This window comes from Chrysochloris asiatica, unplaced genomic scaffold (assembly GCF_000296735.1).
Source record: "Chrysochloris asiatica unplaced genomic scaffold, ChrAsi1.0 scaffold00333, whole genome shotgun sequence".
Lineage (NCBI taxonomy): Eukaryota > Metazoa > Chordata > Mammalia > Afrosoricida > Chrysochloridae > Chrysochloris > Chrysochloris asiatica.
The window spans coordinates 1,198,029-1,209,791 of record NW_006408851.1 but is presented as its reverse complement, the minus strand read 5'-3'; the positions used below and the strand labels follow the sequence as shown (position 1 = coordinate 1,209,791).

The window sequence follows — 11,763 nt, the reverse complement described above, 5'->3', positions numbered from 1 at the left end:
AAACCCAGCTACACAAGATTCAAACTATTCAGTGAGGACTCTATCTTCCCCTACACACTTAAACTAAACTCCCTCTTGAAACCTTGTAAACCAGTCACTTCGTGCCTTTATCATTCCCTCATTTTAGCTCTGGTAGTGTAGTGGTTACGAATCGGGCTGCGAATTTTAAGGCCAGCAGTTCGAAACTACCAACCGCTTCGCGGAAGATGAGGCGTTCTGCTCCCGTAAAGATTTACAGCCTCAGAAACCCTGTACAGGGTCGCTATGGGTAGGAACCGACTCTACGGCACTTAACAACAACATTTTAGGTAGCCAATGTCTAAATTGCCCGTCCCTATCTACCCTGTGTACAGAAGGGATAGCATCAATATTTGATGTAAAGATTCCTTCCCTCTCTGTTGGTATTTAGACTTACTACCTCCATGAGTATAGGTCAGGTTCATCAAATTGTAGCAATTTACCCTTGTTTCCTTTATCAAAAATTGTTTGTTTTTTAATCTTTCTCTAGTCGAGTTCTGATTATCAAGCCATGGAGGCTAGGTCAAATGGGTACTATCTGCAAGTTTGGGTGTTCTTGTGCATCTCCTCCCCTCACTTCAGATCAGCTGGATATTTCACTCTTAGCTCTAGCCCTCTGTGGCTATGTCCTTGTCCATGGGCTCAGGTGTCCTCAGGTCTCACCACACTTTGCACCAACTAACTCTTCCTCTTCTCTCTTTCATCTCCAGGTCAGTGGGAGTCTATGAACCGTGGTTGAACTCAGCCCATTTCTTCACTGCTGCCTTCCCCCTTCTTCCACTCACCAGTAGACCAATGTGGTCACCAGCAAGCATACATGCCTGCTCATGTGTTCCCTTTGAGTTTCAGTCTTAGAGGAGAGTTTGTCCTGATGGAACTTGATTGCTTGCCTTGATGGCTTCCCAGCAAACAGCTTGCTTATTCTTATAGTAGCCAGTCATACTGACATTTTTGTTTTGGGTTTTCCTTAATGCTCTTTCTTTGAAGATGTATCTTCTGTCACTCTAGCTGTTCCAGAGTGGTCTGCTTGTCCTTGCTAGTGGGAATGTCCCACCTCAGAAGGTTCTGGATGGGACTCAGGATTCCACCTAATGTCCTATACTCTGCAAAGGCTCCGCAAAAGGCCTATTTCACTGGGCAAGTTCTAGAACCCTTTTTAGGTATTCCAATCATTTATAGGCTGAAGACAGGCTTACAAGTTTTCTGTAATCATGTGTCCCAACATTCCTTTCTATCCCACTCAAGTGTCTATTTTACAATAGTAGGGAAACCAATATTCATAAGCGAGTCAAGCATTTTAGTATTATTTCCCATCTTCAAACTATGCCTAGATCCCTGTATCACAGAGCCCTGTTGTTCAAAGGTTGAGCATGCATCACTATTTACCTCTGTTCCACTTAGCCCATGCAAACCCGTCTCAGTGTTCCCCAATCTACCTTGTTCTTCCACCTTCTCTCCCTTGTATTGCTCTCCCCAACACCCGAACTATGTGTCTGCCCTTACCCTGTGCTCTACTGTCGCCTCCCTCCACCTTTCCCTTAGCCCCTCACAACGCCGCGCCCCCCCCCCGCCGAACCCCACCGTTGTAGTTAACCTTATATTCCATTAACGTTTCCTTCTATTTAAGACAGTCCATTTTATCCTGTAATCTATCTGATCTCACCACCTGGATCTCTGTTCCTGTGTTTACCTTCTTTCACACTAATTGTTTTGATCCTAGACTGACCTCCCAGATTCTCTGAATTTGTTCTTATAGTTTTGTTTTCTTCTTGATTCTTCCATTTGATTGAGTTCCAGGTGATACTACCACATACATCAATCTCTGGTTATTGTCTGTTCTTGTTGGTTCTCAGTCCACAGAACTTCCTTTAGGATGTTTTACAGCACAGTGTTGGCTTTGGCAAAATCCCTTAGCTTCTGTTTATCTTGGAATGTTTTGATTATACCATTGTATTTGAATGACAGCTTTGCTGGGTAGTGGATTCTTGGGTTGCAGTTTTTTTCTTTAAGGGTTTTATATATGTCTCCCCATTGCCTTCTTGACTGCATGGTTTTTGATGGGAGTTCTGAGCCTAATCTGATTTACTTGCCTTTGTATGTTACACTTCTTTTCCCTACATGCTTTCAGGATTTTGTTCTTATCTTTGATTTTGGAGAGCTGGATTATTATATGGCTTGGTGATTTTCTTTTAGGGTCTATCCTTCCTAAGATTCATTGAGCTTCTTGAATGCTTATCTTTTCGCTTTTCAGGATATTAGGGAAATTTTATTCCAGAAGCTCTTCAACTATGTCCTCTGTGGACTTGTGTGATTCTTCCTGTTCCAGAATACTGATAATTCTTAAATTATTCCTCTTCATGTTGTTCAACATGAATCTTAGACCTTCAGATTTTTTTATCCTTTTTTGTATTTGCTCTTCTATCTTATAGTATTGAGAGATTTATCTTCCAGCTCACTAGTTCTGGCTTCCATCTCTTCAATTCTACTCCTTTGCCCTTTCAGTGTATTGTCTACTTCTGATATTCTATTATTAATCATTTGGACCTCTTTCTGTAAGTTCTGAATTGTTTCCAATGTGGTTTCTATCTTATTTAATTGTTCCTGTAGCACTTTCCTGACTTATTTTTCTCAACTCCATTGTAGTGTTTTGATATATTTTATAATCATTTTTCTGAATTTCTTCTCAGGCATTTCCAAAGCCTGCCCTCCCTTCCACTATGGAGTACAGGTCTACCTTTATCTAGTTTCTGGACATGTGCTGATTGATGATCACATATTCTGTAGTAAGCTGTGGCCTTAATAATTAGATGGGTGTGTGTTTGGGTATTTTTTATGCTTTCTGATTGCCTCTAGGCAGATGTGATCAAGAGATGGGGCTTCCCTTTTCACCCTTTTTCCTAATTTCAGGATGCCACTGTTGGTCATTATGACCTCAGGATTAATTTTCAGCCTGTTTCCTTTTTAGTCTGCTTGTCCCACTCCACAACCCCAATTCAGGCCTTTTTCCTAGTTATAAACAGTTCAGGACTGGCTGTGGCCATTTTGTGCTACCATTTGGTTTTTAGTGGAAATGGTCCCTTTAAATTTTGAGGCGATCTGTGTGCATGCATAATAGAACCCTCTGGGGAGTGGGGTGTCCACTTGCTCAGACACCCCCTCTAGTCACCAGACTGGAGGTGCACAGACAGCGAGAGACCAATGAACATATACAAAATATGTCCACACCTTTCTCTGCGATTCTGTCAGGCATCCATGGCTGCTCAAAGCCTTCCCCCGTTCAGTCTCGCCCAAGATTAGCACCTTGGATTAGAAAGCACTGGATTTCTTGCTTCTGCTACAAATTCCACTGGCTGTAAGCCTTCCAACTTTCTAAATATTCTTTTATATGTGGTTCAGAGTTCTGGCACCATCCCCTGAGCTTGCTTGGTTTTGTATTCTGTGTTGCTGACAGAGCTCCTCACTGTTCTTCTACCCTCTCCACCATCTTGTTTTATTCTCCCATTAGCTTTTAATTCCATTTTTCCACAAACTTTTTGAAGCCCTTTTTAATTTAGCTTCAATGTTACTTTGTTGTTAGTTTGGGTCTCTCATGTTCCAATAAAACTTTAAGTGTATACACTGCAAGTCAACAAGTCATATATAATCCTATCAGTGGGAATGAATGATATCTCCTCTCCTTCAAAACTTAACACAGCAGTACTTCTTTCCTCACTGAAGTCAGCTAATCCAGAGTATGTGGTCTTTGGCCACCTTCCCTGTGAATAGAGGGATGTCCCAAAGATAGACTGCTAGTTAACAGTTGTTCACACTCCAGTAATCCTGGATTTCTGGGGACTGTTTTTTTCTGAGAACTCACCTTTCCCAATATTCTCTCCCTTCTGAATCATCTGTTCATAGGGTTGTATGCCACTATGCCCTTCAGGCCCAACAGGACACCACTTCAGAACACACTCAAGTCCCAACATTTATGCACAAGAGCCATATGCACTGTGTGTAGAGGAGAGCTTTTGACCTCGTGCTGAGTATTTGGAAGTTTAGTAGTTCAAGTTTGAACCTTGTATTAATGTTCAAGCTGTCAGGAGTTACAATTGATACAAAGCTGTCTAGATCTACTAGAGAGCAAACCCCAGTGACATGCAGTACTAAATAGAAAGGTAAAAAGAAAACTCTGGGCCAGGAAGAAGGGAAATGGGGGTATCAATACAGGAACCAGGTCCGACTATGAGCTTTGGAAATGGGTACACCAGGATACAAGGAGCCCAGTGGCACAACAGAAAGATACTCGCCTGCTAACTGAAAAGGATGACACTTTTGGAACCATCCAGTAGCAACTCCAGAGTATGTTTCTATAGATTACAGCCTAGAAACCCCTGGGGCAGTTCTACTGGCACATGGGGATCACTAGAATCGGAAATTGACTAGATGGCACCCAACAGACCTAGATGTGAATCCTCCAGGCTTTCACCAACCAAGTGTCAAGCCTTAAGCACATCTGGCCTAGAGTTGGCCCCAACCTCTTTTGCCTGAACAGAAAATATTGAATGAAACCCTCTGAGTCAGTTTCATCTGCAAACTAATACAAGGGGGTTTCAAAATTCTTGGAAAAAATGGTATTAAATGTTAATGGAGTATTTTTTTTTTACCAACTCCGTAGTCTCTTCCTTTCATATAATTTCTACCTTGCAAAGATAAGGGAGAAAAGCTAAACAAAACAGATACAAGGTGTGCTTGCCTGGGCACTAGTGCTCTGAAACAAGTTCTGCCTAAACGGGCAGCAATGGTTTTCACATCAGCAACAGCTCTTGAACTCTGTCTGGGGCCAGGTTGGGAGGTGGGGGCAGTGGAGCGGGGCAGGGGCGGGGGCGGGGGCCTAGGCAGGGTTGGGCACCGAAGCAAGGCCCAAAGCCCAGTGGGAGCCAGTTCCGGGTGGCTACTGGGCAGTTCTGACAGCTCCTGGCCTCACCACCATGGTGCTCCCTCTGCCTTGGCTCTCCCGATACTGTTGCTGGCGCCTCCTGCCCTCCTGGCTCCTGGCCCCCCAGGCTTCCCGGGGTTGTTGCTCCCAGAGCCCTAAGGCAAGCACAGGCGAGCAGACCAGCTCCTCCTCGAACAGTGGAAAGATGCGGTCACTCACTAGGGTAAGTGACACCAATGGAGGGTGTGGAGGGCTAATGCTGGGTGGGGGGGAAGCCTCCTCAATCCCACCAAGACAGTTCCCGGATCCCTGGAGCTTGTTGCCAGAGTTCCACCTTTCAGCTCCTGGGCTGCCCTACCCCCACCCAGCTCTTCTCCCTCCCCAAAAGCAGCACAGTTCACAAAGTTCCTGAACAGGAATTTCCCCTGCAAGTAACAGTTAATGATTTCTTAGAGGGGAGGGACAGCTAGTCCTCTCCTTTCCATGACCCTGGACTTCTACACCAAGGATCCAATTCTTAAAAGTTCCTGGGTCAGTGAGGATTATGCCCAAGATAGTACCTTGGCTCCCCAATTCAAATGACCTTCAACTAATAAGGCTAAAAAGAGAGAAGGCCTAAGTTGAGACTCCTGACTTTCTAATCAAGAGTCACAGCTCCTTTGGACAGGTTCTCTCTTCCCAATTTACCCTTCACCAGGGTCCTGGGCCCCGGCGCACAGCTGAGTTGGCCCAAGCTGAGGAGTTGCTGGAGCAGCAGCTGGAGCTGTACCAGGCAATGCTGGAAGGGCAAGAGGGCGCCTGGGAGGCTCAAGCCCTGGTGCTCAAGATACAAAAGTTAAAGGAACAGATGAGGCGACACCGAGAAAGCCTGAAAGGAGACGCCTAAGCTCCCGCAATTCTCAATTCACCCTCCAACCCTGGAAATACTGCACACCACCCGGAACAAACCCTTCAATCATGAACATCCCAGTCTTACTCCCACCACTAAGAAAATGAAAAATGAGCCCTCCACAATGGACCACGAACTGGAAGGCAATGGGGAGCCAGGGCCTCTTCAGTCTGCTTGGGCCTCTCTCAGTCCCAAACAAGGTTCTGGTTCTGGATCAAGCCCTAGAACGACTTCACCCCAAATCTAATAAAGTGATGGAGCACTTACAGATACTACAGACACATGTGTTTCGTTTTTAGTTTTGTTATAAAAGTCTGATAAATCAGGACTGGGGACTCAGGTGTGGTGGTGGTGATGCAAAAGAGGGGAGGCGTGGGTGCGGGGGTCGGGGTAGGTGGCAGTAGTGTCTCCTTCACCCCCGCGCCTGATATTGGCTCCTGGAGAGGGACTGTCACATTCCAGAATGAGTGAATCCTCTATCGTGTCTGTTCAACTGAAGAGAAAATATGACAGTTAGAATGTGGTATGGAAAGGAAAAAGGTTGTAGACACACATACAAAAGGGCTTCAAAAAGTTCATGGAAAAATGAATTAAAAGATAATGGAACTTCTGGGCAACTTCGACACTGGCTACCTAAAATGAGGGGGCAATAAAGTTTAATAGTGTGTGGGGAAAGAAAGAGTCCCCACTGAATAGTATTCATCTTGTCTAGATAGGTCTGGTTAAAAGAAATGGGCCTAAGATTCTTCTGATTCAATAATGAGTAACTGTTATCATGACTTAATTGCAACTGTCACAATTGTAAAGGTAGAAGTTTTGTAACAAAAACAAGGGAGTAATTAATCTTACAGTCCAGAAACACAGGACTCTAGAACCATCAAGGGAGAAGAGCACAAGTGGAATTCAAGATCTTATCCAGAGAAGAAACCACACCAGAGATGGGAGGCAGAAATGGGGACATTGAGAGGGGGAGCAGCTGAGGACTCTAGATTCATTGGACGTGAGAGACAAAGAGATGGCGGCCAGGAGGGAGGCTTGCAGAATGTACCCTTTGGTGGTGTAAATTATTATATATATATGCCTGAGTGTTTAAAAAAAAAGAGCTAAAGTGACTAGAGAGAAATACTGCTAACTGATGGTACATGGAGGGGATTATAATCATTTAAAAGAGATTCAACACAAATACACTAAAGAACAAAAAGTTCAAAGTGGCCACAGCTCATGAGATCAACACTTACTGTAGGAGGAGATATCTATTTCATCAGGCAGCTCACTAATATTGACCTCAAAGCGGTCCTGAACATCATTGAGGATCTTGGCATCATTCTCATCTGACACAAATGTGATGGCCAAGCCCTTGGTGCCAAACCGACCTGCTCTGGCCACCTGGAAGGAAACAGAAGTCAGTACTTCTCAAAAGAGGAAAAAGATACCCTAGAGAGATTAAATGTAAGGTATGAAAAGATGCAGAAAATAAGGGCGCAAGAAAGGAGAATGAGCTTACCCGATGCAAATAGGTGTCAGAATCCTCCGGCATGTCATAGTTAAAGGCAATGTTCACCCGCTCAATGTCCATGCCTCGGCCAAATAAGTTGGTAGCTACAAGAATTCGTCGCTGAAAATCTTTAAACTGCTGGTACCGAGAAAGCCTGTGAGAAAGAAAATTTTGAAAAACGTTCAAATGCTCTTCTCTCAATGTTCTCTGTCTCCGAAGGATACAGAATCGCCTCCCATTTTTCACTCACCTCTCCTCCTGGGGCATCCCACGGTGGATGGCAATGGCTGGGAAGTTCTGCTCCACCAGAAGCTGGGCCAGGGCAATGCAACGCTGCACAGACTTCACAAAGATCACCACCTGTATATGTGGTGGGGAGTTGTGGGTCCACGAGAGAGGATATGTGTATGTGTGTAAGAGAGGATAGGATATGTTCAAGAGAATTTTCACTAATTTCATCTTTAAAGGAATTACTTCCAGTCCCTCATTCCCTACCAATTTTCTCCCTCTGCTCTAAATAATTTAGATTTTCTTTTGGCTCTGATTTTACCAGAATAGACTGGCCTCAATAGGAGCCCCGGAGGAACAGTGGTCAAGTGCCCGGCTGCTAACCTAAAAGTTGACAGTTCAAACCCACCAGTCACTCTGGGGAGGGGGGAGTGACCGTCTACTTCTGTAAAGATTAAATGCCTTGAAGGCAGTTCTACCTTGCCTTCAAGAACAGATTTGACAACAAGGAGTTTAGCTTATATTTTAGACTGGACTCAGATCCATAAGAGACACAAACAGTTAAGCACTCTAGCCGAAAAGTTAAGTGGTTTGAGTCAACCCAGAAGTGCCTTAGAAGACAGGCCTGGTGAGCTGCTTCTGAAAAGTCAAAGGTATAAAAACTCTATGGAGTGATTTTTAGTCTACACATATGGGATTATGAGTCACTGGCACTGTGGGTTAATGCGCCAGATTGCAAAGCCATTCGAACTGCAAGGTCAGTGGTCAAGCTCATCAGCTGCTCCTTGGAAACCCTATACAGGGTCGCTATGGGTCGGAACCAACTGGACAGCACTTAACAACTGACTCAACATTAACATCAGATTGTCCTCTGAAAAGACACAGAGAACAGTAGCCAAAACAATCAGACATGCCAGGAGATGAGACTAGCTCATAAAAAAGTAATAAAAATTAGAAGTAAAATCTAGAAAAGACTATGACCAGTACTCCTGTTCACAAAAAAATTAAACCCAAGGTATCTATTTTAGTTTTGAAAAGTAGATTTTAGTGCAAATAAACTATACAGCAGGCAACCTGATACAATGCTTCTCCTTAGGGGATAGTGTTAAGAGGAAGTATTTAAGAACCCTGCTACTGTTAGGTGCCAATGAGTCTGCTTTGATGAACAGCAGCCTTACATACAAGGAACAAAATGCTGCCCAACTCCTGTGCCATTTCTGTGAGCCTTGATGTTTCAGCCCACCGTTACCTATGGTGTCAGTCTATTTCACTGAGCGTTTCCCTTGTTTTTACTGACCCTCCACTTTAACAACTAGTCTTTCCTGATGCCATGACCAAAGAAAGGCAGTCTTACCATCCTGGCTTCTAAAGAACATTCTACTTGTATTTCTTCTAAGCCTGTTTTGTTCCTTCTTTGTCTACACAACTCAAAGGATATATTCTATTTGTGTAGCTATCACTCTGGTAGCATAGTGGTTATGAGTCGGGCTGCCAACCTCAAGGTCAGCAGTTCGAAACTACCAGCTGTTCCATGGCAGAAAGATGAGGTGTTCTGCTCCTGTAAAGATTTACAGTCTCGGAAACCCTGTGCAGGGTCACTATGAGTCAGAACCAACTCCGCAGTACTAAACAACATCATCATCGTCACATGCGTTTGATGAGATCATTGGTTATCACAGGCCAGATGCACTTGTCATCAAAGTGACATCTTTGCCTTTTAAGACTTTAGAGGTCTTTTAAGGCAGATTTGCCCAATGCAATGCCATTTGATTAGACTGCTGTCCATGGACAGATATTGATTCAAATAGATAAAATCTTCAGAAACTTCAATCCCCACCCACTTGTCAATATTTCCATTTTCTTGACATTATGGCGTAAACTACACTGAAGACTGTAGTTTATCAGTAAAAGAAAACTGTCATCTGCTTAGCACAGACTGAGTCTTCCTCCTGTTCTGATGTCTTGTTCTTCATATAGTCCAGCTTCTTGGATTATTTTTCAGTACAGACTTAGTAAGTAAAAAAAAATACAACTCTGCTGCACACCTTTGCCGACTTTGAAGCACAGTAACTCCTTGCTACCTGAACAACAGTAAGCGTTCTGAAATTCTCATTCTTCACGATGTTGTTGTTAAGTGCTGTCGAGTCAGTTCCAATTCATAGCAACCCTATATAAGTTTTCCCCTTCAAGGAAGGGGTTTGAACTGCCAGCTTGTGGTTCGCAGTCCAGTGCTGACCTTATAGCACCACATCAGAGAAGTCCTTCGCAATGTTAACCATGGTTTAGTATGATCCACACAGCTGAATGCCTACCCATAGTTGATAAACACAGGCAAACATCATTCTGATATTGTTTTCAGCCAAGATCCACCTGATGACAACTGTTAGCGATATCCCTAGTTCTGCAGTCTTTTCTAAATTCCTGGGAGCCAGTGCACAGCTGCAGTCACTTTGTCAATAACGGGCTCAAAATGGTTTGAAATTCTTTCAATTTTAAAACTCTTGAGTTTCTAGTTTTTGAGGTTTACTGGTTGAGGTTTCTATGTTTTTAGCACCTGTCCATGACAGTAATGGAGAAGCACTCCCGCCTTGCTCTTTCTCTGTCCCTTGGTACACATCAGAGGTCAACAATTTGACCAAAAAGACATTTATAATCTCATTTAGCATTCTCCTACATTGCAGATGCTTTCCTCAATCGAAAGGTACTTAATCAGGTTTCTGTTACAGCTGGAGAAGAATCCAATGCCCACCCCTAACTGGACTTTGAACAACTGACCTGGTTAAACTCAAGGACATCTAGAAGGTCAAAGAGCTTCCGGTTCTTCTCGTTGTCCTTCAGTTTCACGTAGTACTGCTGCAATCCATGCAGCGTCAGCTTCGTCTCATCATCCACGAAGATCTCCATTGGCTGGGGGGGAGGAAGGGGGTAGGGAACGGGAGGAGGGCAGAGTGGGGGGGTTAACCTGGGGGGGAGGTGGAGGAAGTTGATATCCAATACACCCCATGGGGGGGATGGGGAGAAGAGAAGACAGAAAACCCCAACCCCCCTCAAAAAAAAAAAAAAAATCCACATTTCAATGTGATTTCTGCCACATTAGACTTAATTTCATTCGATATCAGTGGGGTTTTAAAACTGCCCAACTAAAAACTCTCATGTGTAGGAAACTCTGCAGGAGAGGAAAAGGAATGGTGGAACCACCCAACGGCAAATGCCATTCTGACAAATGGATGGTAAAGGAATCAAAACAATGCGAGATGCTTCTCAAAGGGAAAACATGATCTAAACACATGGAAAGGATGAGAAAACGTGACTCCAGGTCAGAATAACCCCATCAGAGTTGGTTATAACATGGGCAGGGACAAGGATTGCTCCACTTGAATGTTCTCTCAAGTAGGTGAAGTATATATTCAACTGAGAGGATATCTTTAAGATCAGAATGCTACAAAGAAGTGGGCAAAATGCCATGAAAGAAGCAAAAATTAGGGCAAAGAACTTGCCTTCAGACCTTAAATTGTTTTAGATAATGAGACGGGTCTCTGAATTCAAAGTCAAATTATCTACAAGGTTATATCAATAAAATTGTGCTTTAAAAAACAAAAACAAATTCAGCAACAAATATGCATTCATCTTTAAAAAGAAAAAAGAAAACCACCCCTTATAAGGGGTGAAAGGTTGCATAAGCAAGACAGAAACTGACTCAAGACTCAAAAAACCCAAGGTTCAACTTTTCTAATATCCTTCCTAACTTGGAGATAAATTAATATGAACACCCAGTATCAAAAGGGGAAAAAGTGTGTGTATGTCAGGGGGTGGGGTAACCACAAGCCCAATCCCAGAAGACAGGCTGGCAAAAAGCAAAACTTTCTCTTGAAAGGCTTTATGGCCACCTTCAAGTCTAATTCTAACCCCCAAAGACAGCTAGAGATACAGGGTTATTATTCCACTGATAGTAGTACAGGGAGGACAAGAACACACTCCACTGCTTATGCAATGAGCTTCGCCTAGCCCCAAACCCTAGCAGCCCATCTGGTTGCATCCAAGTGGAACCCCTCCCTTTTAATTTTTCGTGTACCCTTATCCAGAGTATTTAAAAAAAGAAAAAAGAAAAATCTACCACCCCATTCAGGATACCCTCCCCCCAACACACATGGGGGAGGGGGAAGGCACACCACCACGCCTTGGGTTCAGGAAAAAAAAACGGGAACAGGAAAAAAAAAA

General features: G+C 43.7%; 2 protein-coding genes across 2 annotated transcripts in view; one reads left to right on the top strand and one right to left on the bottom strand.

The window, feature by feature from the left end:
• Positions 1–4,985: 4,985 nt before the first annotated feature.
• Positions 4,986–5,819, top strand: MCCD1 (mitochondrial coiled-coil domain 1). The gene is made up of 2 exons (XM_006875672.1): positions 4,986–5,156; positions 5,631–5,819. The coding sequence occupies exons 1-2, from the start codon at positions 4,986–4,988 to the stop codon at positions 5,817–5,819; spliced, it is 360 nt and encodes a 119-aa protein (XP_006875734.1).
• A 270-nt stretch (positions 5,820–6,089) lies between these two features.
• Positions 6,090–11,763, bottom strand: part of DDX39B (DEAD (Asp-Glu-Ala-Asp) box polypeptide 39B) — a 13,981-nt gene continuing 8,307 nt past the window's right edge. The window contains exons 7-11 of the mRNA XM_006875614.1: positions 10,321–10,452; positions 7,568–7,677; positions 7,327–7,471; positions 7,061–7,208; positions 6,090–6,315 (exon numbers count right to left, since the gene is read on the bottom strand). Coding sequence (XP_006875676.1) covers positions 6,299–6,315; positions 7,061–7,208; positions 7,327–7,471; positions 7,568–7,677; positions 10,321–10,452 — 552 coding nt within the window. The 3' untranslated portion in view covers positions 6,090–6,298. The remainder of the gene's footprint in view (positions 6,316–7,060; positions 7,209–7,326; positions 7,472–7,567; positions 7,678–10,320; positions 10,453–11,763) is intronic.